Below are 26,565 nucleotides of genomic sequence, written 5' to 3' on the forward strand. Positions count from 1 at the left end.
AAAAAAATACTGGTTCCTTTACTGTTAAAATTTGAAGACTTTTTAACCAATCCAAACCCCACCCACTGTTGGCAGTATGTTTTTAAGTGAAATTAAATCCATTATGTCAGAATTAGCCAATGGGAAGCTGCATATCTGTGAATGTGAATGAGGGCAAAACACAATCTATTAAGAGTCAACTGAGTGACAGTCCCAGATTAAACTGATTGACTTGGTCTAAGTACTGCTGGGGAGAAATGGGGAAACACTAAAGATGGGAAGGACCATCAGGTGGGCTTCTTGCAGGTACCACTGAGAAAGAGCATTGGTACATACTACATTTGAATTCCCTCTAGGAATAATTAGGTATTCTGCACTGAACACTGAGTGCATTAGTTACAATTAAGGCTAAATAAAATATTTAGGTAGAACCATAGACTTTTTTCCTGTGTAATATTACCAGATGTCTATGAGTAGCTAAAATGTGACAGCAAGACCATGAATTGCACAGAAGACATCATAAATGTGAACATTCCCTTTTGCCCCACTGGTGATGAGCTGGTCCAAGTGGCTCACGCATCCAAGGATAGGTTAGGAAACATTTGGTCTTTGTTGCATGTTACAGGCCAATTCTGAACTGTTTTGAAAGTGTAGTGCTGTGTGATCCGGGAGAGGAAGCTGTCCTTGAAAGGCAGCTTTCCCATAAGGGAGAAGCAGTTACATTTTGATGCTTCCTTTTCATGCGTTAACTTCAGTGGCCAAGGGGAGGTGCGTTACACTTTAGCTTGTGTCACTCAGAGCATCACTTTCTGCTGGCAAACAAAAATTGTTTGACAGCCCCCTGTGCTACCAAGTATATTATCAGAGGCATCTGAAATAGCTACTCATTTGCTTTCTCCTCTTCCCTCTCACCCCGTTAATGCTTGTTTCACATTGTTGAAGGTCTTACTTTGTTTTGCTTCCTGATTTTCCTAGTGTAAACTCCCTGATTTAAACTCTTCGGTACTCCAAGGTTTCTTCAGTGTTCATAGTCAGTGTAGAGGCAGGGTTAGCAGAAGGTTTAGCACATGTAGCTGCTATCTCAGGAGTCCAGCAATCAGCATGCTCCCTCTTCCCCCAGCTGCTGGGATCTAAGGGTGCTTCTGGAAATGCTCCCCAGAGCCACTGAGGTGTCACAACTTGGATTAGGTATTTATTGTCTCTATTCAAGTTAAATGGTAGGTAACAGGTATGTGAATTAGTGAGTCTGGGTACAGGGTGTCTATCCAAAAGCCACCTGATATTTGTGATTATCACGTTACACCCATACCATGAAATATAGGCTTGGGGCAGGGAAATTGGCCTGTGGATTGAAACCCCAACCTGGCTTGTTCCTGTGCTGCAGTTTACTTAGTGGTGAACTGAAGTAGTGTTTTGTGGGGCTACGTGGTAATTCAGACGATGAAAATTATCCAAGTTAAACCAAGGCTTGTGGGTGCAGAACGTATACTGATAGGATTATTTACTGATCTGCCTGGCAGTTGAGGTTTACAGTTATCCAGATGTAGCTGGGATGACTGTGAACAGCTGGGTTGGGTCAGGGTGAGGAGATGCTCAGCAGAGTCTTCTTCTGCTTTCACCACCAAAATCAGGGTCTGGAGGAAGAACACCCTATCATTAAAGTGTGTTATACATCTGATGTCCTTTGATGGTGCTGATGGTCTTTTCTTCCCTCCTGTATCACCCATTACTGTTAATGGGATTTAGGACTACACATCAAAAGAAGGCTAGTAACAGTAATGTTGATTTTGTAATGCATAAGTATACATTTGCATGATAGATGGGTGCCTGATGTCTCCTGGAGAACTGTTTTGCTCAATAGAGTTGGCTCTCAAAAGCTTTTGTGGGGAGCTGTGTTATTTTGTCATCTGCTTTTGTTTGATTTTGGGGTTTAAACAAGAACAAAATACAATCAAGTTCATTATAAACATGTAGTTAAATAAATAAAACATAGTTAAAATCTATTAAGGGCAAGCTAGGAAATCACTAACCACATGTGTCATTTATTGTATTAAGTATTAGTTTCAATCACATTTCTCCTTGAAAAACGATCTCAAGGAAACAGGATATAAGGTCACCTTGGTTTTGGTTACTCAGACTCTGAACTGGAATCTACAGAACCAGGCTATGAAAGCATACACCATACAGAGGTTTCCAGCACACTAGCTTCAGGAGACAGCCAGGTATGCCATGAATACAGCACCTCTGCTTTGGTACCAAAACAACTTGAAGTGAAAAACAATTATTCCAACACTTCACAAGATGAAAAAGGAAAACCATAGTAATTTTAAAAACTGAAAAAAAAAAAAAGGTTAAAAATAATATAAAAAGCTAGAAATGGGACACAGGTCAGAAATACAGTGTGGGGAAGGACGCTTGAATTTACTCACTGGCTCTCTTTCCTTCTTTCGAGACATCTCGCAGCATCCTGTAGCTGTTAAACATTAGCTAATCAAACCGTTATTAGTTAGCACAGTATTTCCTGACCCTTCTCAGTTTGTTTTCAGCTGTGCAGACCTCACTTTGCATTTTTCGGTCTGGCAGCTTCGAGCCATTGAAGTGTGGAGTCAGCAGAGCCCTCTGGAATTACCTCTGTTACAGTTTGAAGAAAATGAAATTATCTCTAAGATGTAAACAGCTTCTAATTAAACTCTGAAGCCGTTTCTGTTTCCCAACCAGCCTGAGCTCTGCACAAAGACAGGCTCCTTTGTTGCCTTTCCCTTTTTTTAATAAAGTTGATATACTGATGTAATAAATTACTTGTGACAAAGCAAGGGCTGGTGTGCCAGCAGTGCAACCGCTGCTTAAAAACCTTAAGCAACATATCCCTATGCCCTAGTAATTTAGCACATTGCATTCTGGTCCTTCCTTTCGTAGGAAACAGCCTTGAGATTGCAGAATAGATTTATGTCAGTCTTTCCCTCCACTCCAAGTAGCCCCACGTCTGCAGTGCATTTGGCATTCCTTGCTGTTAATAATTTCCATACATTGCAGATAGATTTAATTGTTGTGGTAAATGAGATCTGCGTTGAAGAATTAGTGGTGTTGGTTGAAATACGTTGCACGTTTCCCCAGCCTTTTGCAGGAGTGGGTCACTGTTAACAATTAGCACAGAGAGTACAGGGCAGGCCTTTAAAAGAATAGGTATTGCTTTTTGGTTGAATTTAGTCTTTCACATTTCAGTAGATGCGCTGTTAGAAGTGCAAATATTTGGCTTTTCTGGTGGATTCCAGAGGAGAAGCCATACGGATTTACAGTATGCATTTTCCATAAGTGAAGCTGACAAGGAGAGAGGTTACTTCTCAAATGAAAACACATTTTATTTTGGGTGTGATTATTTATAGCAGATACTTAAGGACATGTCGTGGTTTCTACTATGTGATGTATCCAGAATGGGTACAGTTTTACTGACTGGGGTGCTGGTACCTGAGAGCTCAGCTGCGTTTTGTCTTGTTGGTATAATATCCACAGAAAATACAGCTCTGTAAGGGGCATTTTTCTCCTGCACTACTGCTGTTGCCATGACCCATGAGAACAAATCATATAAGGACGTTTCCCTCTATCTTAGCTTTCTGTTTCATCAAAAAACCTTTTCAACCTGCAGGGGTAAATCTGTAGTGCAGTGCATGGAGAATTAAGCACACAATGTCCAGTTTTAATTACTGTTAATGAATTCCAAATTCGGAGAGTATAAATGGAAACATACCTTAAAGGGCATATCCTTACAGTCACATGAACGCTCCTTTTTGAACATGTGTTGTATGGCCTGAAGCACTTTAAGGAATTGATGTTGACTTGGAAGGCTGAATCACTGTAATTAAATGATGCCTACAGCTGCATTTGCCACAGTTGTCATGGGAATCACAGTCTTTTGTGCCTGGGATAGATGCGCAAAATGTTTAAAATTCAGAGAGGGAAGATGTCCATTTTACCCCAACAATTGCTTCCTGCAAAGTCATTCTTTTTCTCTTCTAATGTCAAAGCATATTACAAAGTCCCAGACACATTTATTGTGGGATTCTCATGGCAGAATGCAGGTAGGCTCCATAACAGCATTTAAAACTGAATGGCACAGCTCCAGTGGTGAGATTAAGGTAAGCAACTGCCTATTTTACTGTAAAGGCACTGAAAATAAGAGGTGAAATAACTTTGGTGTCCTAGGGAGCCTTTCTGGCTGCTTCTAACATAGCATGGAAGTTGCATTTGTCTTTGTCAGTAGTATTCTCCTGGCAGGTGACCAACACTACATGTGAAACCCAGGCTACCTCCAAGTTGGTAGGAAAGCTCCTATGGACTTCAATAAGGTCAGGATTTCATCAGGATACCTATGGATTCCTTTATGTTTCTCAGAAGCCTTTCACTCCTGTGAATGAAAAAGGGAAGCTAGAAAGTGATTCATTGTCATTTTTATGCTTATGAATGTTGTTTGAAAGAATTCTACTTTCATTTGTCTGAGGTGATGTAGGTGATACGGGATAAACTCTTTTTTTCCCAGTGCTTATCTTGTAGCAGAAGAAGGGAAGGTGGAAATGCTGCGGGGGGGAAATGCAGTCTGATTTCTGGCACTGTTCTGCCTCATTTATCTTTCCTTTGGATCTTCTAAAGAAGAAAATAAAAACTGAGCCATGCTGCTTGCAAGTTAGATACTCCTGTCTCAAAGCCCTGATTTATGAGGAGACCAGGTAGCACAGATGTTGAGTGAAATCAGCGCAAGCCTGTGCCCCAGGAGTATGTTATTTCCAGGTTTGCAGGGCTCAGATGTTTTTCTCTAGCACCCACATTTCACTGACTGCTGTTTCCATACCTTTCATTCTCTTATGGCTTGTCTCACTGCTTTCCCCAATGGGCAACTTCTTCACAAGCTTTGGCCAGAGGGCCAAATCTCTTCTCCCTGGCCTGGGCTCTTCCCAGTGGGGTTTAGTCCTCCTTAGAGTCCTCTTCCCTTAACTTGCTGTTGTTTGATCTGCTCACCTGATGTTCAGGCTCATCCATCTGCTGAGGCCAAGTACCCACAGCATAACAGGTCTTTTAAATCAAGCTGGTCACACTGATCGCACTGCCTGGGAGGAATAACTGTGTATGCGTCTTCCGTTCTTTAGGGTGCAGTATAACATGAGTTGTGTTTAGGATTATACACAGGCAAGACAGCAGTTTGAAGGGGGAAATGTCCATAAATAAATAGCATGGGTTGATTTTTCTGTGCTACAATTTGGGTTTGATATTCCCTTTTGTTTGGTCTGCTTCTGTTTCTGAGAACTTATTTTGCTTTGTCCCTCACCCAAACACACTTTCCATAAAATGATCCTCTCAAAACTGACTTCCCAGATTATTTTTCTCCCAATCTGCTTCTGTTCATGGTTTTTCAAGGGAGAAAATCAGAATACAACTGCCTAAGCTGATTGTAAAATCATGTTGGGAACCAAATGAAGTGTCATCATGATGTAGCGCTGCCCAAGTATTTCAAGCCAGGTCAAAAAGTGCCTTTTATCTAAGCAGAAATCAGAAGGAAGCTGATCTTCAGCAAGGTATTTTGAACAAGAAGATGGACCATTCCTCCTTATTTGTTTGGGAGTGCTGAGGGCGTTGTGTTTTGTGTGACAAATTTAAACACAGGCCGTTCTGGTTGTGCTTCTTATCCACAGTTTCCTTCATTGCTGGCAGGCACTGTGCGCCTGCTGCCCTGCTTTTCTTTAGTCTGGGACCAAACCTGACCTGGCCTTTTCATCCCTCCCTCTGCTATGTGGTGCTTTTTCACTTTTACTGTAGTCAGCATTGGATTAACCTCAAATTCTAAGTAGTAGATTGTGAAACTTGAACTCTCAGCAATCCAGCAAATTTTTATTAATGAGGTAGTGGTCTAAAAGGAAACAGAGCAAAAGATGAGCCAGAGGCAAATTCAAACTGATTATAGCTACTTCCCTTGGCTGTCTGGTTTCCAACAGGAAGAACAGTTGTCTGAGTTCAATTCCCATAGAGCTTTTGCAATGCAGATAGCTCCAGCATAGAGTCAGAATACTGTCAGCATTGATAAATTGGTTCAGTATCGCTTCACCCCCAGAACGCAGAAAAGAAAGTCACAAAAGGCCTCTCAACAAGCAAAAACTTCTCTGGCTGTACATTTGTCAAAGTAGAAGTAACTGCTAATAATGTTTTATTTGGCAATTTTGTGACTGCAGAAACATCAAGCCATGACCGTGGATACTGTATAAAGCCATTAAGTGTTGTTCCTTTGCAGAAAGCATTTTCCTTCCCTCAAGTCCCACATTCATTATTATAAATCTGCCGTTTTGAATACTTCAGGTAGTTAAATCTTCACCTTCAGTGTAATAGGAGAGGTCAAATCTCAGCCTGGGCTATGACAATCCGATCTAGACACCTGAAGCCAGATTACTTGAATGCATTCTGGGAGTCTGCAGCACCCCAGGGCGATATTAAAATGAACCTAAAGCATTTGTGTGTGAAGCGTAATCATTTACTTGGAAAGATTTTCTTTTCAATAATCCTGGAAATTTCATTGTAGCACAACAAGCCATTGCCACTGCACATCAATTAAATTAACCACTAGGGTGATATATCCACAGTTATTTATTGGATGTGTAAAATCTGCCACGTAGTGAACATGGCAAAAGCTGGAGGAGAAATCTAGGCTTGTTTTTAAATCACTGACCACGAACTCAGACAGCAAGAGCTTTGATGTCACATAGAACTACATGGCCCAATTCCGTGCTCTACTTTATTGATGCTCTAGGGATTACAACTATAAAAAAGGAGCAAGAGAGTGAAAAATAGGCTAGAAAATGAGTTGTCGGGCATCTACTGCCTTTGGAAGCAAACTTCCTATTTCAATACTTTACATATATATATGTATATATGTAACCACTCTAAATCCTTCTAATACTGCAGAAAAAGGTGTGCCACATCAGTTCTGGGACTGATGTCTTGTACAAAGCTCTATTATGTGCTGCTTACAAGCCTCCACATCTTCCAGGAAGGTTCCAAAGGAACCTTCAGTTTACCCCGTCCTCCCAGTTGTCCTGGATGTTTGCCATTTCCAAAAGCTTGGGGTGGGAGACAACCTGCATGTTACCTTTAGTGTCTCCCTTTATTGTGCTTGTGGGATCTGCTTTAAAATTGCATTTGTGTCTTTCCCCCTCAAAATGCTTATAAAGGAAGACATTGTTTCAATAAGACATTAAAAAGCCTTTCCATATTATGGCACTTGTCTGATTTTAAACAATTGCTATTGAAACATGAGGTGTATGAAGTAATGTGTAATGACAGAACTTGATACACAAAGGAGGCTGTAGTATTTGAACACCTATTTCAATATCAAAGGAAACTGGGTTTTACCTCCTGCTTAATACCTAATTCTGTGAGGTTCTTTATGCTTACTAATTCATTGACATAAATGCTGTACAGAATAGCTAAAGTGTCAAAAAATGTCATCATAACAAATTCAGTTTTATTCTAGGCTCACATGGTTTAGGAGACTATAAGAAGTTGTTCTCAGGAGATGGAGAGCAGTCATAATGTCTAGAAGGTTAAATCCAAGAGGGATGCTTTTTAGTGGGAAAGAATTATGTCAATTAGATCAGGTGTTAGAGGAGGCTGGAGAATTGTCATAGCTCCTTGAATTCAACACCTCACTGGGCCTAGAAACATTCATGTCGCTTGAGCTTCCCCCTTCTGGAGGTTTATTCTTGTGTTACTCTCTTTACTGCTGACTTTTTTCCATTGAAAAATCACTTATACCTGAATTAACAAAAGCAGCCCTACCTCTATTTTTTAAGTTACAAACCCCCTATTTTTAGGGTCCTGTGTAGAAGACCTGGCGTATGCAACAGAAACCTACATACACATTTGCGCACAAGTCATTCTGTAGAGTCTGATCAAAAGGGAGCTCAAACTCACATCTTCTGCCTCAAGTAGAAGGTTCTGATTTGCTTTCTTTGTCTCCAGTTGTGAGCCAGTATGTAGCCAAAAATCAAGAATTATGGGGACTAAGGAGAGTAAGTATTGCTATGTGTGAATCTCTGAGGGTCCTAGGGTCAAGACAGACACAAATAGATGCTGTGATGTTCAGTTCAGACAAGGTGTCATGGAATGTGTTGGAAATTCAGGCACTTGAGTAGTGGAATTACTGACTCAGAGGCCTGGGACTCAGCACCCCTCTTGTCTTTGAGTACCTTCATGTCCTAAAAAGCAGTTTATGCCTTAGTTATTTCCAGATATAGCCTTTCAGGCTTGGTTTTTCATGCATTCCAGGAAAAGCCCATTCCCAGTTTTCTGCACCTTTGGAAATGAGGTAGTCAACAATTGTTTCAATAAGTATGCTCCAGAAAAACAAAATGCCCTTTTAAAATTAATATAATCTCCAATTATCATATTACCCCAGGGAAGAGGGCCTGGTGGTACCTAATAGAGCTCTTTGGGGCTGTTGTGCATTTTAATTGAGTGAATAATTGTAGAACACTTCAGGGCCTTTTGGTAAAAAGCTCTGTATAAACATTACCATAATGCTGAATAATCAGGTTGCAACATGAACTGGAATAAATGAACCCTATAAATAGATATATAATTTATACATACATATAATGTATGTGTGTATATGTACCAACGTTTTAGAGAGAGCAGGCAGTTACTTTATAAAAGTCCTACAGTTCTTGAAGAAGAAAAAAAACACTGAGATTGGATAGTGATAATCATAATAACAAAAATGTTAGTTTTCAAGATATTGTGAACTTGCAGTTTATCCTGTTCAATGCATAGAGAATTGCCAGAAGCATTGATGGTGTTACAGCTTCACTGAAGCCTCTTGAAAAACAGCAAAATATGTTAGTTTATGATGGAGGAACAAGGAGGAGATAGGTCCAAGGTACTAAACATTTAGGTTGCTGAGGATGTAGGTAGACATGGTTTGGTGGAACTAAGGGAGTTTCTCTTCAGATGGCTTTCCCAAGGTATAGCTCCAACACAGTGGTAGGGTTTGGAATAGAGCAAAGACCTCCTGTCAGTGTGCCTCCAGGCATTTTCCAGATGGAGCAATGGGAAAGACAGTGGTGGCAATCATGGCACACCAGCCTCGGTGGTGGTATTGGTGCTAGGTCTGTAGCTGATCTCCTGTATTACCTTGCATGAATCAGTAGCCACTCTTTCCACTGGATGCTTTCGCTGTCTGATCTCTTAACACTATAATTTTCTGGGGCAGTGACTGTTTCTGTGCTTGTGCTTTCTTGTTATTCAGCCCAATAGGAAGGGGAGTGCCTCTGGAATGGAAATGATGGAGATGGACTTTCATAATTGGCGCAAAAAAAAAAAAGCCTATGCTGGGTAACTCGGTGCTATCACAAAGAATTCTCTGTTCTGAAAAGGGACTTGACACGGTGCTGATGCCACTTCACTTAGTTAATGAAAGGAGCCATCTAATACAGGCTAAATGCAAAACTGCAGAAAGGAAACTGGCATTTGAATGGCTTGAGTGCTTGAAATATAAATGAATGGGACAAGACCAGACTTCTCTTTCTAAAAGAATCAATTACCAGGCATCCTCTTACTACTGTGAAGGTCTCATTTGCAGGAGCAGACAAAGCTATTTTTGCTGGGAACTGGGATATGAAGTGCTTGAGATTAAGCACATCTTTTATGCACTAAGGAGACACTGAGGAATGCTGTGGATTCAAGAGGGGTAGAAAGAATCTGAAATTGTTTTTCCTTGCTGTAAACCCACTGAAGAGACTGATGGAGTGCTGGGCACAATTTGAGTTCTGTAGAGTTGTACCCGCAGCCAGAATGGTTTGACAACATGATCCATTTTGTATTAAATCTATAGATTCAAACAGCGTAGAAAACGTGTTGGCTACTCAGCATCCTACAAGAGGAATTAGGTTGGACTGAAGTTTCTCTTCCCAACTGCCTAAAAATAATGGCATGTAGCAATTGCTAGTGAATGTTTTTACCTCTGGAATGTTCTTCCATGGCCTACATGAGCTGGTGGCTGAGGGTTTTTCCAGTAGGATAAGTGCCTGAGCTACTACAGAAAGCACAAATATTCCTGTTTACCATGTTACTGAAATGTTGGAGATGGGTCAAAGCTGACTTTACTGTAGAGACCCCATTACCTTTTCCCACCCAAAGGTAGTTCTTCTAGATGAGGTCTGAAGCCTCTTAACAGAGTAATGCGAGAAAGCTTCCTGTATTTGTTTAGAGGATGTTTCCTTCACATGACCATTGCTTTATCATTTTGCACAAGCTCCAGATTCATTTAAACATTGTGCCTAATGCTGCTGACATCTGATACCTAAAGCTTCCCTTCCCATCTGCCAAGGATGTCATGCTTCTGATGAAACAGCTTTAAAATTGCAAAGACAGACAAAATGTAACCCAAAATCAAAATGATCAAATGCATTGTTATATGGGATTATTCTTTGTCAAAAAAGATGAAGAATGGTTGTGTGCCAGAATGTCACAGTATTAAACCTCAGTTATGCTTCCAATGAAATACTAACTGGAATCAACTGAAGTGGGATCTTCTCTTGCATGGTGTTGTTACTCTTCAGTTGCTCTGTTTCCACTAGTTGTGTTCATTTCTGGTTTTATTTGGGGCTTGCTTAGTAAAGAAAGAGCATTTTCAGAAAATGCCATCGAATAACATGTGCTTCACTGATGTCAGCTAAGGAAATCAGCGTCAGGAGCAGGAAGAGCCAGAAGATGAATGGATTTCTTAGTTCAAAATAGGAAACAGCTTGAAGTTCCTCTGGGGGGGGGGGGGGGAACAGAAAACCTCATTCATTAACAATGGCATTATTTCACCTCTGGTACAGAGTAAGGAGTCTGTTCTGCCAGTAAGGGACAGACACATCTCACATTCATGCAAACGACCCTGAGCATTCATGGATACAAAGGAACACCCTAAAATATTGACAGTTTTGACTGGTGAGCTATTCTTATGATCCGTGCATGGCTGAGACATATGGCACAGGAACAAACACATTATGTGTGCTCCTGAATTGATTTCAGTCTGTGTATGGCATGTACGTCTCCCTGTCTCATCTCAGTGGATATCAAAGTAAATCTGTGTCACAGGAGTGAAGGGTCTTGCCTGGATGATGCAGTATTCATTTATTCATACTTTGATATGAGGATCATGTCTGATCAAGCAGTCACCTACTTTGTGCAGGGTTTATCAGTCAGATATCTCCGGGTTTCTTGCTTTTTCCCGGTGCTTGACAGCAGTGAGCATCCATCCACTTGCTCACAGTCACGTACACAAAATTCGGTGGTTGGGTTTTTTCCAACCTGACTAAGAGCAGGACAACAGTTTGTGGTGTCCACTTAAGAACATCTCCAATTACTCAATATAAAATGGTCAGTAGGAGGTTTCCTAAGTGCCTTTGTTCTCTGTTCCATTACTCCAAGTACCTCCCCTGTTTTCCCCTGGGGCCCAGAGCTGCAGTTAGCAGCCTGACTCCTATACCTCATGCCATTCTGAAATTTCTTTATTTATCTTAGACTCTCTCATTTTGCCTAAACATTGATATTTTCCAGAAATCAGTTTTTAAGTGGGAATGCCTATTAACTTTCTGAGGTCATATGTCAGTGAATCACAGAACTGTTTAGTTTAACTAGACAAGCCCTACAGTGATACATGAAAATTATTCTTTTCAGAGTCATGTTTATGTTCTTTTCCAATGAGCTGGCTGCTTTATTCCAAAGTAATCTGTAAGAGGTAATTTTGAATAGGCACAAAATAAGTCCCTTTCTGTAAGTTATCCATAACCTTTCTAGAAGATCCTAATTAACCCCCTTATGTCAGCACAGGAAGCTCTATTGCATTTGTGATTGTCAAACATTTCTTTTTCTTTAATAGAAGCGATCCCTTTCTGATACCTACAGGCATCATCATTCACAAAGCAAGCTTTTCATTTCACGATATTAAAAACAACAGTAGATTAATCGAAGTCTGAAGTTCAGCAGTGCAGGCCTTCCATCTATTGTCTTGCTTGTCCATAAAGATTATGCCCTAATAACACAGGAGTGATGCAAAGCATTCAGTGAATAAAGTCCAGTCATTATCAGGTTGGCTCCCTGTGCTGCTATAATGTTGAATTACTGCTGGACCATGGAGAGGCAGTGACCAAGGTACTGAGATTTAGGGGAGAATGCTGTTTTACGATCTGTATCACTTGGTTGCGATGCAGATTCATCATAACCATGTGCACATTCTGGTGCAGAGAGGGTTTAGGACATGAGACTGATGGCCAGATCCAGGTCACTTTATGTCATATAAGGAGTCAGTCTGAAAACATCCACTAGTAAAAATGGAATTAAGTCCTCCAACAAGGCCAGGTTGGACACAGGGGCTTGGAGCAAGCTGCTCTAAGTGGAAGGTGTCCCTGTCCGTGACAGGGGTTTGGAACTGGATGAGCTTTAAGGTCCCTTCCAACCCAAACTACTTCGGGATTCTGTGAACGGAAAACCACAGATTATCTGGTGATATTCGTATTATATCAGATCATTTTGCTAACACTGCCCATGTGTTTTGCAAAAGAAACCAAAGCCATTCTGTGCCTGCAGAGTAGGGCCAAATCCTGCTCTCAAAATATGAATTTAAAAATGGGCATTTTCATTTGTGTCTTTACAGTCATCCTGATTTAAAATAAGAACTGTATTTGCTTCAGTCATGTAGTTCCCAAGCTCGACTTTGATGAATTGCAGAAGCAGGCTCTTATCAAGTAACATGGTGGTTTTTCTCTTCTGTTTTTTCCTGAAAAGAGCAGGGACTTTGCTGTACTGCAGAGCAAGATGAATTAATTTGCCACTTGAGGCTGAATTTTCCAAGAAGGATTAGAATGTTCTACAGTCCTGCAAATGCAGGCGTCCTCCTTGCAAGCCCAGAATTTCTTTAGGCTCATGATCAAAATTAGCGTTACAGCTACTTATGCAAAAGAGGGAGAAGGAATGCCAAATGTGAACACTTCCAATCCTTAACAGCAGCTACAAATTTAAGTGAAAAAGATGGAAATTCCCTTACTCATAGTTAGAAATTATTATAAAGGTCTTTGGCTCAATTTTACAGCAAAATGTTATACCTCCATCCTATGTCGAAGGGTTAAAAAAATCAACGCAAACTTCTTGTTACTGCACAGATGGGCTAAAAGGTCACCAGTGTGACAGGAGAGAGATGTTTTCATCTGATAATACTCCCTTTGTTTTTATCTTTGTGTGCTTTTCTTCTAGCTATCCATTTCCCATGGTATTCAGTAGCTGCAGTAGAAAGGACCTGGAGAACAGCCTGGAAAAAGGAGTGGGAATGTGTCTGTTTAACTTGCCTGAAGTCAAGGAGTCCTTTGGTGGACAGAAGTGTGGGAATGGCTATGTGGAAGATGGAGAGGAGTGCGACTGCGGGGAGCCTGATGTAAGACACCACCTGCGAATTGCTGCTCACCTCCTGTCTGCAGGTTTTTAACAGTAAAGAATTGGTTTGGCATGTTTAGCACTATTTAGTGTGAAACAAAACTCTCCCTTTTCTGCTTCTGTCTTATCAGCTTAAACCTCAAAGTCCTCAGAAATGCAGGGATTTTCTGCTTGGCTTGCATTTGAGTTGCTCAAGTTCAGGCAGGGCTTTAGTTAATAATGTGCTTGATTCTCCACTGAAGAACAAACTCTCATGGCTTCTCTAACAGACTATCCATTGCTAACTGTCATGTTACTGCCAACAGAAATTCTTCTAAGTAATAGCTAAGAAGCAAAACTCAAGAGAAATTTCATAGAATCATAGAATCCTGGAGCGGTTTGGGTTGGAAAGGGCCTTAAAGCTCATCCAGTTCCAACCCCTGCCACAGACACGGACACCTTCCACTAGAGCAGCTTGCTCCAAGCCCCATCCAAGATATAGGAGGAAGGTTTGTTTCCATATGTGAGAAGCCACTCTTATATTAATATTAATACTTATATACAACTTACTGTTAGCTAAGTATATATTTCCTTACAGACAGCTTCAGTTTTTAGGTCCAAGACTTTTCCCTCCTTTGCTATGAGGTTTTTCTTTGTTGTTAGCCAATAACTTTACTAACAGAAATAGTATTTACCACCTCCCCAAAAGGTTGCTACTACTTCAAAGATTGTTCCATTTAGTTTAGTGAATGTGTCAGAACACCACTCAGATCAGGAGGTGATAGGAAAACCTGGAGGGGGGGGGTCAAATAATATCTGAGCTGACATCCTTATCCCTTTGGCATCCCATGCTTATTGGTTATGTTGAACTCTCAGATGACCTGAATTAAATATATCAGTAGATGAGGATTTGCTTCCTGTGATAAATATGGTTCTGCAGACAAAATAGATCAGGGCAGTTAAAACAGCGAGATCTTGCTGTATCCTTATTATGCAGTGTATTGGATTTACACAAGCCATAAGGATTTCCTGACAGTTCACTCATTCTTCAGGGTAACAAGGTTGGAGGAAGCAGGCTTATCTTGTTTAAAGTCAATAGAGTGCAAGTAGCTTGCAAATGTCTTTCTAACCCAGTTATCGTTCTCTTTTTCATTTTTGAATGCTAGTAATACCTTTTCAAGTCAAAGGCACTTAACATCAGCAAGTACTGACTTGTTTTGCCTCTTCTTTCTGTGTTGTTTGGTTTTCTTTACTTATATTGGGAAACTGCAGCTTGGGCCCAATTAAAATTAATATGGAATTTACTGCAATATTCTGAGTGGTACCAGAAACCCCATAAGGTTTGTTAATAATTCAGTGCCCAGTCATTTATACCAGCTGAGTTTTGTCAGTAGTGTTGCAGTATTTGATGGTGTAGAAAGCTGTACAGTAAGGCATGCTAGCGGTATTTTATCGGTGATCAGAATTAAATACCTTGTATCAGAACAGAAGAATTGACAATATTTTCTCCTCAAAAATGGTATCAAATCTCATGGTGTGACTGGGATGAGAATATGACATGCAGGGAAGGAAGACAGGGATGGAAGGGTCAATAAATGAATCTCTGGCTCCATGGTACAGTCAAGGGAGCTTTGCTGCTTATTTAAATGGAGGAGATCTCTGCATGTGAACTTTCCTCTCTTGATGATATTTAATTTGAAGTCATCATCCAGGTGGGGATAAAACACTGGACAGGCAGAGCTGAAGAGAATAGAAAAGAGGGCAGAAGTGAGATGTTCAGATGTGGCTATGTGCAACTCATTAGTAACATCAGTGAGGGCTGTCATGGTAGAGGGACCAGAAACAAAGCCAGGCTATGGAAAAACAAAACTAGGATGCTGAGCAGAGCCATAAAGGATGTGACAGTTTGCAGGGCTGTCTTCAGAGCCAGAAACAGCAAGAGGACAGATGTCTGTGGTCTTGTGGAGCGAGACCATGGCAAGTTGAAGAGAACATCTTCTGAGAGTAGGAGGAGGTAAAGGCCAGGTTAGACATGGCTTGGAGCAACCTGGTCTAGTGGAAGGTGTCCCTGCCCATGGCAGGGGGTTGGAACTGGATGAGCTTTGGGGTCCCTTCCAACCCAAACCATTCTAGGATTCTGTGAACTATCAGTCTGAATATGTAGATCTAGGTGGTATATAGGGGTATTTCTCCTTTAAGTAAAATGTTAGCCTTGCGTTGAGGTCTGTGCTCCTTATCAGTAGGACAGCAATGGATTTATGAGGGTGGAGGGTCATGACTGTAGCACACATCCCACCCTTCAGGGGACTTGGGAAGTGCTAATGCAATAGGGTCTGTGTGAACACCTATGTCCAGACTATGGTCTCATATTCATCAACCACTGGCTGTCATCTTGAGTATAATGATGGTGGCAGGCCTACCACCAGACCAAAAGTGTAAGACCCAACCCAGGATGATATTATTGATTAAGATCCAACTTAATTTTAGATCATATTACCAAAAAACATCCGATGTGCTACAGTGTCTGTGAAAGGAGGGTTAATGGAAAGATAGAAGAAAGAGAAGAAAATAATTCCTTGGTCCTTGAGAAGTAAGAGGTGACAGATGTGGCTAATCTTATAACGGGCTGCAAGGGGGACCAGAAAAGTACAAATTGGTAAATCAGAAGTCAGGCAAATTACTTCCAAATGTAATTAAGAGCTAGTGCCTGAACAGCTGTGACATGCCAGCGATGAGTCAATACAGTTTTTGTGCCAGGAAATCTTGTCTTATGAACCTAGCACAGTGCTCTGAAGGACTTAACAAGTGGATGGATAGGACTGACACTGTTAGCGCAGCCTGTTAGGAGTTCAGGGAGGCTTTAGACCAAAGCCTCTTTAGGAGACTCAGCAGCTGTAGGATGAGAGAATATTGCACGGGCAAAAAATGGGCTAAAAGATAGGAAATACAATTGGGTATAAGGCATCCATTTCATGCAGTGGAAGATTTGCTGTGATGTATCCATGAGATGTGTCGTGGGGACTACACAATTCAGCATATTCATAAACAGCCTGGGAAGAATAGTCTTGAATTTGCTGATGATGTTAGTTAGGATGGTAGAGACAAGAGCTGGCTGTGAAGAGCAGAACCTTCTGAGGCAGCTGGACTGGGCATTAAGATGACAAATGGGATTCAGCGTGGGGGGATGCGCATTCCAAACATCACATATAAGATGATGGACTCCGAGCTGACTCTGACCGTAGAGGAACAAGACTTCATATTGCAATAAATAGTCTCATGAAAATGTCAGCTCCCTGCTCAAGAGTGGTCTAAAAGGTAAATAGGCTGTTAGGAATTACTAAGAAAGAAATAGGAAAACAAAACAAAGCACCAGTAGGCCTCCATAAATCTGCGCCACGCTGAGTCTGAAACTGCGTGTGCAGCTTTTTCCTACCCCTCCCTGATCTCAGGAAGGATAAAGCAGAATGAAAAAGGCTGAAAAAGAAGCAATAAGGTGGTTGAAAGTTTTGGAAGGGCTCTGGGTGGAAAAGGAAGAAAATGAAGGAAAACACAATAGAAGCTGATAAAATCGTGAGTGAAATGGAAAGAGTGAGAAAGGAGAGATTGTCTCCAACAAGAACTGTGCACGTGAAGGTAGAAGAGGCAGGTTTCAAACAAGCAGCAGGATCTGCTCCCCAGAGTGTGTTCCAGTTCCTTTCCATTGAATGTTGCAGTTGCTAAAAGTGCCTGTGGAGCCAAGGAAAGCCAGACTAGGAAGGTATCATGTATGTGTGTTCACATTCGTGTTCTTCAGCATCTTCTGCTGGCTGGTCTCGGGGACACAAGGCTAGAAGGGCTATAGGCTGACCCAATGTGGTCTGTCTTGTGTTCTTAGAAAAGAGGGGGTGAAAACAAGTTGTATATGGTATCGTGTAGGTGATGCCAGTATTGTCAGTGTGTTAGTATGTTTGAGGTGCTGTAATGAGCCCAGGAGAACTACACTAAGAAACCCACTCCCATTATTGCTTTGGTTATCAATAATAACTAATAGTACAACACAGCAGTACTTTCGGGTAGCAGCCTCCAGCCTGCAAAAGCCTTCTGAGCTTTTCGTTTGCTTTCCTGTTTATATTAAAACCATTCCTGACAATTTAATAGCCCAGGCACAAAAACCTTTTACCAAGCTCATTCCCTACAATGGGTAATAAGTGAGTGAGCTATTGGAAATTTCAGAGGCTGCAGCAACATCATTCAAAGAGCTGTGTCTTTATCCCAGTCTGCCTGTGGAATGCCGATTGCTTTCCTTGGCTGGCTGGTGTATGGCTAGATGATGGGGTATGGAGGCTGACTGTGTCAGAAGTACATTAGTTGGACTGACATTGCTTTCCTCCACTCTCAGATTGCTATTGAGGTGAATTCATAAACTGTGCTTCTGTGCAGGGGAGCGTTGCTTCTTAAACGCAGCAGCTGCAAAGAAACACTTGCGCAGCCTGCTGCCTTCCGGCATGATTCCAAAATAGGTGCTGGAAGTTGTTCCACTGCTTCAGAGCGGCGCAGTTACCTTTGTGTATTCAGGCAGATGTTGTCTAAGAACACCGTGAAATGCTAAGAATCGGTTTGCTCTTTATTTGTGAGTGCAGTGGCAGCCTTCTCATCTAGTTGGAAAGCTCTGCAAAAGCCAATAAAGTAACAAGAGGGTGTGAACATGATTCTAACCCACTTATTTCTCCTGTGTTCCCTATATTGTTAGTGATCCCTTGTTAAGTCAAACTGACTTAACACAGCTGAAGAGCAATTCTATCTGCTGCTATTTTTGTTAGGGAGAGATGAGATTCCAGCACAGCTGAGGTAACTTGCAGCTTGTGAGCATAATCTTGGAAAAACAAATCCATTATTTTCTTACTAGCTTGTTCTACTGAGAAAAAAGTTTGCAGAAGCCCACACATGCCACCATCTAATCTGTATGTGTGAAATTGGGATGTATCAGTGAGTGAGAGTGCAATTCATACTCATTTTATTTCTCAAAGTTCTATTACTGACATACCCTGATAAGACATTACATGTCATCATCTTTCTTTGTGGCAGCTACCAGTCCCCACGCAATACAGAAGTCTGGTGAGGAACTATCACAAAACAGAGAGCTGTAGTCATGATGCTCAGTAACTGCAACACAGGTCCTGAATCCTCACTGGAGGCAATGGAATCATTCCACTGATTTTGTGGAAATAAGACACCGTACCACCGTATCAGGACTGGTATCAGCATACTTGAGTTGTTTGTGGTATTTGGGATTAGATCCATAGCTAGAATAAACCAGCCTTCCTCAATGGCTGCTCTGGTTTTACTACAATTATTGTGCTTGTTGAAGCTAAGGACAGACAAGACTGTTTGGATCAAGTTATAGACGTTCATGCATAATTCATGCCTTGCTTTTCTTGGCGGAGCTATAGGCAGCCTCTTGATTTACAGCTCATTGTGACTCAAAGTTGTCTGCTCTAAATTTATCCTCCCTCTAGGAATGTACAAACCGGTGCTGTAATGCAACTACCTGTACTTTGAAACCGGGAGCAGTGTGCGCGCATGGACTTTGCTGCGAAGACTGCCAGGTGAACCAGCGGAAACCTTTCTTATCTATACGGGGCGGGTAGAAGTCCATAATCTTCCCAACTGCAGAGCAGTAAGCAAGGATGGAGAACAATCAAATTGGTATCATTAAGCATTAAGACACTCGCGTTTCTTGTAGGCAATTAGAACACTTCTCATGTTGTAACAGTTATGGAAAGAGCAGATCGACAGACTCTTGTAATGGTGTCTGTGCTGTTTGTAGCCACTTCACCTGCTCATGCAAAACCTCTCCTTTTCCATGAACTTTTGTATGCTTTGGTTTCTTGTCATGCTTTTCATGTGCTCTGGTGAGCAGTCAGTAAATGCTGGCCACTTTTTAGGAGAAGACAACATATTAATTCTATCAAGAGCATATGTATTTTTAATGGCAGATCATCAGCTATCATGGACTCCTAACTTACTATAAAAGCTAACTTGCTGCCGGTGTTTACCTTCATGAATTCTCAGCCCATGTCTTGCATATGGGCTAATAAAGCATTCAGCATGTTTCCGCTGTGTCGGTGGCAACCATCTGCCTAAAAGCTCAGTAGCAGCAAGCTATCAAAACAGCCAGAAAATGCTTTTTAGCAAAATCAATCTTTATGTCTTTTTGCCTTTTAACCAAAGGCGCTGTGGTGATGCAGTTAAAATTCAGTGCTGCTCCCAGAGCACAGCCATCTTTTGTGCTTGTTGTTGATCAGTGAATGTTCAGATTGGCACATTCCACCATTGCCTACTGGTTGCCTTCAGCTCTGAAATAATGTAGTTATCCAGGGAAATCAGGACAGGACAGGAACAGTTACATGGACTAGTTGTATAACTGAGTTGAAGACGATCTTGATGCCCACGACAGAGTGACTTTTCCATGAGGAAATGCACCTCCATCCCAGGAAGCTGAATCCAGAGTCAAGTGGGCTGGTATCCTTGTGAGCCATAACAGAAGATGTAATGTAATGTTACGTGGTCAGCTGGCTGCCCTGGTCACTGCAGCATTGTTACAGCCACAGGCATGAAAATGTTTCTGCTCTGACTTTTCTGGCCTTTTTTTGCTATAGAGCATCCTTGGCACTACAGCCCAAAATGTTTCTGTGCCCAGGTGTTTAGGTGTGATTGAAGGAGGCATGCTGGAAACTATGGTTCCTATTTGAAAATGAACAAACCCCTGGGTTTACTTTCTAACCCAAGCCATATGAGCCATATTTGCAGCTGCAACTTCAGTTCAGCCCTCCTTCCAGACAAACCCTTCACAACACGTGTCAAATAAATGTCTTTAAAGAGCTATATAATCCTTACACTGTCCTCTGTGGTCAGTTGGTGTAAAGCCATTGGAAAAAGCTATTCATGTGGGTTATACCCATGTTCATGCATGGGTTATACTGCTGCATAGCTCTTGTTGATTGGAAGTGCAGCAGTTAAAGTTGTTCTTTGTTTTGCAGTTAAAACCAGCAGGGATTTCTTGCAGAGAGTCAAGTAATTCCTGTGACCTGCCAGAGTTCTGCACAGGAGCCAGCCCTCACTGCCCAGCTAACGTGTACCTGCATGATGGGCATGCGTGCCAAAGGGTGGATGGCTACTGCTACAACGGCATATGCCAGACCCATGAGCAGCAGTGCATCACGCTCTGGGGCCAAGGTGAGTCTGAGAACCAGGAGATCTGTTTATGAGATAGACTTGGGGACAAAAAAAACCTTGTGATTTGGAGGAGGTTTATACAGTACCAATCTGCATCTATTCTTCTCTGAAAGGGAGAACTGAATAATGAGGGGATCATTTTGAGAATCATTTTATCCTTGATTTGCAGTCCTGTTCATTTCTTGCAGCAGGAGGTGGAGAGCAACAGTAACTAGGCTCATTCCGCAGCACTGCAGCAAATGGCAAGGTGAACTTAGACCAGTCATTTAACTTTGACTTTGATATGGCCTTATGTCATCTTGCAAAATGCTGAATGGTCCTGACAGTTTGAAATCACATCCCTTTTCTGACTGGTGTGTAAGCTTCCTTCTGTGCTCTAAATTGCTCATCTGCAAAACATATATGTCTGTCTACATCCCAAAACAGACTTGAGTATTTGATATTAACATAAAATTGTTGGATCATTGTGTATATTTTATTGATTGGTGTTACCTGTAAACCTGTCTCCTGACTAGTGTATGCAGACTATGCACTGAGGAAAAAAAGGGATTTTATTCTCCATGTTAATTCACTTTCTTTTTGCAAAACTCTGATAGCATGAGGTCTTGGGTTAGCCTAAATGGATGCTATTCCAGGAAATCCTTTCAACTTTCCTGTGGCCCTCCCACTGAAATAGAATCATAGGATCATAGAATGGTTAGGGTTGGAAAGGACCTTCAGATCAGCTAGCAATACAAGTATTAATTCTGCATTTTGTTATCACATCCTGCATCACTGGGGATAAGTCCTCCTTCGTCTCACTTACCCCACTCTCAAATGGGAAAGCCACTTTTACCTCTCCTGAGGAGGAGCATTATTTAGAGAGAGATTTAATTATTTCTTTTAAACTAAGCTCCCTTAGCCTCTTCCAAGTCCGTATCTCTCTGCCTTTAACTGTGCTGAAACCCACGGATCAATATACTTACACACAGATGCTTCCCTTGGTCAAAACCCTCATCAGAAGTCTATTGAAGAATTTATGTTTTATTTAAAGAAACATTAAAACATGTCAAGAACTAATGCCACTGATGCAGATAACAGGTTAGCTTGGTCATGTGGGTTTAAGAACCTGTTAGAAGAGTTTCAGTTCAAAATCAAACTCCTCATGTGGAACGAAACATGCATCTGATACACTGCTCTGAACCCCTGTCGCATCGCAGAGGTAATATGAGCTCATATAGTCATGGACAATTATAGCCTCCAGTCAGACATACTGGGATTTCTAATCCCCTGGATACAGAGACATTTTCTCTTGTATAAAGCAAAAATCTCCTCATGAACCAGTTTCCCATGCCATGGAAAGATGCTCAGTCAGGCTGCTAATGATTTCAGATGCTGAGAAAAATTCAGCTAAAGGTCAGGGAGCTGAATTATTGCAACTCCCTTGCCAGGTCTGTTTCCTAACGCAGCAAGTCCTCCAAACCCCCTGGGCTACCCTAATTCTTTCTTGTCTTCTTTCTTGGAACTATTCAACATGGGCACTGCTGTGCGTGGAGTCTCCAGTGGTTGAAGCTACAGAGGTCTGCTTATGAGAAAGATGATTTTGTTAAGAACAGAGTTCAAAACCACTTTAGCTGCAATACCCTTATTTGTCTTGGGAATACCCAAAAATAGAGATTTTGAAAGGGAGGATGGGACATTACCAAACATGAACTGAAACGCTTAATTTTCATCATAGTTTTTGAAGCATAAATAGGAAATAATGCCAGTAAAATAAACCCTCAAACAGTGGAGCAGATAGGATTCAAGCAAAAAACAAGGCCTCTGTTCTGGATTTAAAGACTATGGATGTTAATATCTGCTGTTTGATCACACTTCATCTGGTTGGAGTATGAGTAGATGTAGGGTGGAATAGGAACAGGGCTAGTTGGGCCATGCAGTTGGAAAAATATCATGGTAGAGGTCTAAAATCTATCTTATAATCATAGGATGGTTAAGGTTGGAAAGGACCTTAAGATCATCCAGTTCCAACCCCCCTGCCATGGGCAGGGACACCTCACGCTAAACCATATCACCCAAGCCTCTGTCCAACCTGGCCTTGAACACTGCCAGGGATGGAGCATTCACAACTTCCCTGGGCAACCCATTCCAGTGCCTCACCACCCTAACAGTAAAGAATTTCTTCCTTATATCCAGTCTAAACTTCCCCTGTTTAAGCTTTAACCCATTACCCCTTGTCCTATCCTATCTTTCCAGCTTTGCTTGCAGAAGAAAGTGGGACTTGAAGTTTGAAGATGTTGTCTCTGGACTTCCTATCAAAAAGATACATTTCAACCTTTTACATATTGTTGTAATTGATTAGAATTGTTGTTAACAATGTGTGTGTGGAGTGAAGAAGTGTGGGGTTTTTGAAAAAAAAATCTATATTTAAAGAAAAACCTGATCACAATCATTTACATTAATTCCTTTTTTTCTTCTTCCCAGTTGGAGAAAGCCATGCAGAACAAAATACAATAACTCCTTTTAAAATAATATTCAGTATATTAAATTCCTTATCACGATCTTCTTTTGTATATCTTCCTTTATTCATCAGGCTGCAGATGTCCAGTAGCCCAATGATAAACATCAATCTTCATATTTTTAGATCTAGTTCAAGAGAAATGATGAGCACTGTCAGAGCTTGTTTACTTCAGGGTAAGCAATAGGAGCCTGTTTCCAGAAAGAAGTACTTGCACTTCCTGAAGGGGTTTTTTGTTACTTTCAACAGATAAATTCAAATCAAATAGGGGGATATCTTTTTGTTTTTCCCTAACTGCAATAGCATGGGTGAAAGAGGGCAGGAGCACCTGGGGACCGTCTCTGAAAATACCACAAATTCTCCTTAAAGACCACATTCATTCAGGTCTGCTCCCAGAACTCACAAGTCTCTTTCTCTCTTACCTTAATTCATATCCTTAAAGAGCAACATGCATGAATTGCTTGTGACCTTCTTTGTTTCATATTCAGAACTACCAAATTGCACTGATCTGACCTATTGATAATAGTTGGACTACAATCAACGCATGTTTATGTAATGTCTGGTACTCCATTGCCATTTTCTGGGAGCAACTAGATACACAGATAAAGTCACTTAAGAGAGAGAAATTGTTGATTACCAAAGAATAGAAGATTCTCATCTTTAGACTCATGTCGTTTTCTGCATTGAATGGAAAATGACTCCTGAGGGAAGGAAAGGAGATGTCTGTCAGTGTGTTTCCCTGTATTTTCCCAAGAAGATAAAAACCAGTGACTTTGAGGAGCCGTTAGTGGCCATTGACATAATAATTAGAACATACTTGAATCTGTTTCATAGGTATGGCCATTTGTTTAAGCAGCAATGATCTTAATTTTAATGTCAATACTTGTTACAGAGGGCTGCCACTGGGGTAAGAGCTTTGCATTTTTTTTTCCCAGGTACAACCCTATAGGCAAAATAGGTGGGCTTCCCCTCTAAGTTAGCTGAGCAAGCCATTGCTAACTGGTGTTTGCAAAAACACTGATTTACCCATGAAGATTCCAAATCAGTGAAATCAAAGTATTCTGATTATCACATATTTATGGCCAGGTCTTTTCTTTTGGAGATGTGAAAGACGTTCATATTCTCAGAGGTAGTCAGAGCTAGCATAATCCTTAAATGCAAAATATAACAGGTCAACCCCATCTCATTCTTACACGCACATAACAACAGGGATCACCTGGATGAAGAGAGAGGCCATGGGGAGCTTATGGAAAGTTTGCTTTGCACCATTAAGCGCAGTAAAATGAACAGCATGAGATGTAAAATCCAGGTGCAAATCACATGGCAGAGAACTGTATTTTTATGCTGATATTTATACAGTTGTTCATGGGGCTAGTTGGCATAGCCTGAGCAATAGAGCTTCAGGAGGTTGGGTTTTTTTGCCCTCCACACCCATAGAAGCTCTATAATTCTTTTAAGTAAGTGTTGAGACAGTGCTGGGAACTGAGCTGCAATATCTTTCTTTTCCACTATCAGCCTGCTAACGGGTGTTTCTGTGTTCCTGGAATCAGCACCATGGTCAGAAATTCCTCTCTTCTCTTTCAGGAGCCCGTGACAGTGTTTTCCCACTGCAGCAGGTCTTGCACTGATCTGCAATGACACAGCATTTCTGTATCATTTCCAAAAGTGTAAAACATCTCTTTTCTTGCAACCATAGAGGGAAAGAAATGGGCTCATCAATTTACACGTTTGAAGGGGGAAAAAAAAGTCTTCAGGCTGACAACTGCAGTGGTGAGCTTTGACCTCCTGCAGTTTCAAACGGCTGAATTAATCCCTTGAATAAGGCTTGGCATGGAAAAGCTGACAGGACCTTAATTATAGGGTCACAATACCATAATTATCAATAGCAAAGTGAAATAAACTCTGTTCGTCCAGCTCAAAGGACTTAATAACCACTGGAAATCTTTCACAAATCATTTTGCCTTTGCCTATGGAGGTAGGAAAATAGAGAAAGACAGGACTTTCTGCTTCAGTTAATATGGAGCAATCATGATAAATGGGTTTCCTTCAGAAACACAACATTACAATTTTCTTCCTTAAGCATCCTTCTAAAAACCTCCTTTTAACTTGGTAGCTCCATCTGTTCAGCTTCTTACACTCTGCTATGTTTTCATCTGTAAAATAGTCCAAATATTGAGAGAAACCAGTCAGGAGAGGGAACAGCCATCTGACTCCCAAGCAGCAACGTGCTTTGGTTTGATACCAAAGACAGGAATTGAAGCTAGATGATGGTTTCCAAGCCGCAGATGATCATTGGGTACCAGGTGTTTTCATACAAACTGCTCCGAGCTGGCAGGGGAGCATTTTTTTGTACTCCATGAGATCTTTTTTCTTGTCAAGTGTTATTGGTTGGAGTTAAAACTCACTGGCTGAGCCCTGCAAGGATGCTGCAGATGTGTTCTTCCTGCAGGCTGCTTTCCATCAGGCGTAGAGCACTTGACTTCATAAAAAAAACAACCAAACAAAAAAGTTTCATTGGGTGAAAGAGGAAGATAAATACCTTCAACTCTCTTAATATTTCACTGAGCCCTTTCTCTTTTTAACACCGTTTCTTAAATGAGTCTTTGGCACAGGACATGAACATTCATTTTGCTCTTGGCAGGTTTCAGAGCCACACAAGGCTCAAGGGAAAGCATGTCTGTGCTCTGCGATGCTGCTGCCACATCTCCTAGGAAGCCTCCAGTCATTGCAATGATATGCCATGGGGTGAACTAGCTGGGCACAAGGCTCCCAACTAAGTAAAAATGAGACCCATAGCAATTATGTAGGATCATGGTAGATGGGTGGGGGGCTTATTCCTTTGACTAGGTAGGTCTAAGCAAGACAGATGTGAGAGAAAAAGCAATTTTACTTGGCCTCTTGCTTACAGCATGTTTCTTCTTTCCCTTCCCTTTTAAAGCTGGCACAGTATATGCTCATGTTAATGTTTGTATCAAGCTGAATAGTTAATGTGCCTGCCCTGGAACGATGAGGAGGAATCAACATGCTGATAATGGAAATTTTACTTTTGCTTTTTGCACAGCGTCTTGTCTGGATGTTTTGGTTGATTTTTTGATTATGGCTTGTGGTTTGATGAAAAGAAGTGAAAGAATCCTGTGTGAGTCCCTTTTAATAGTTCCGGATTTGAGAAATATTCTGAGCTCGGTGAGCTCAATCGTAATCTACCAAAGAATTTCAAGCTCTTGTCCTGCTCTCCAGGGAACCAACAGCTCATACTCAGTTCCTTCTGTGCCTGCCTTTCTGAGTTTTCCAGTTTCAGTGTGTAAAACTGTTAGAAGGGGAAGAGAGTGCCATCTTAAGCCTCTTCAAGTTGTAATATTTTTGTCCTTAATAGCATTAGATTGCTGTTCAGCAGTATATAGCATTAGTCAAGCTTCTGACTGTGAAATGCAGATAATTAATTG

General features: G+C 41.3%; 1 protein-coding gene across 1 annotated transcript in view; it reads left to right on the top strand.

Annotated features, from left to right (window-relative positions):
* ADAM12 (ADAM metallopeptidase domain 12) overlaps positions 1 to 26,565 on the top strand; it is a 187,251-nt gene that overhangs the window by 139,901 nt on the left and 20,785 nt on the right. Inside the window, exons 12-14 of the mRNA XM_062635218.1 lie at positions 13,255 to 13,432; positions 18,906 to 18,995; positions 20,430 to 20,625. Of these exons, the coding sequence (XP_062491202.1) occupies positions 13,255 to 13,432; positions 18,906 to 18,995; positions 20,430 to 20,625 (464 nt within the window). The remainder of the gene's footprint in view (positions 1 to 13,254; positions 13,433 to 18,905; positions 18,996 to 20,429; positions 20,626 to 26,565) is intronic.

Source organism: Pezoporus occidentalis, unplaced genomic scaffold (assembly GCF_034315485.1).
Source record: "Pezoporus occidentalis ecotype Australia unplaced genomic scaffold, CSIRO_AGI_Poc_V1 ctg45, whole genome shotgun sequence".
In the NCBI taxonomy this organism is placed as follows: domain Eukaryota; kingdom Metazoa; phylum Chordata; class Aves; order Psittaciformes; family Psittacidae; genus Pezoporus; species Pezoporus occidentalis.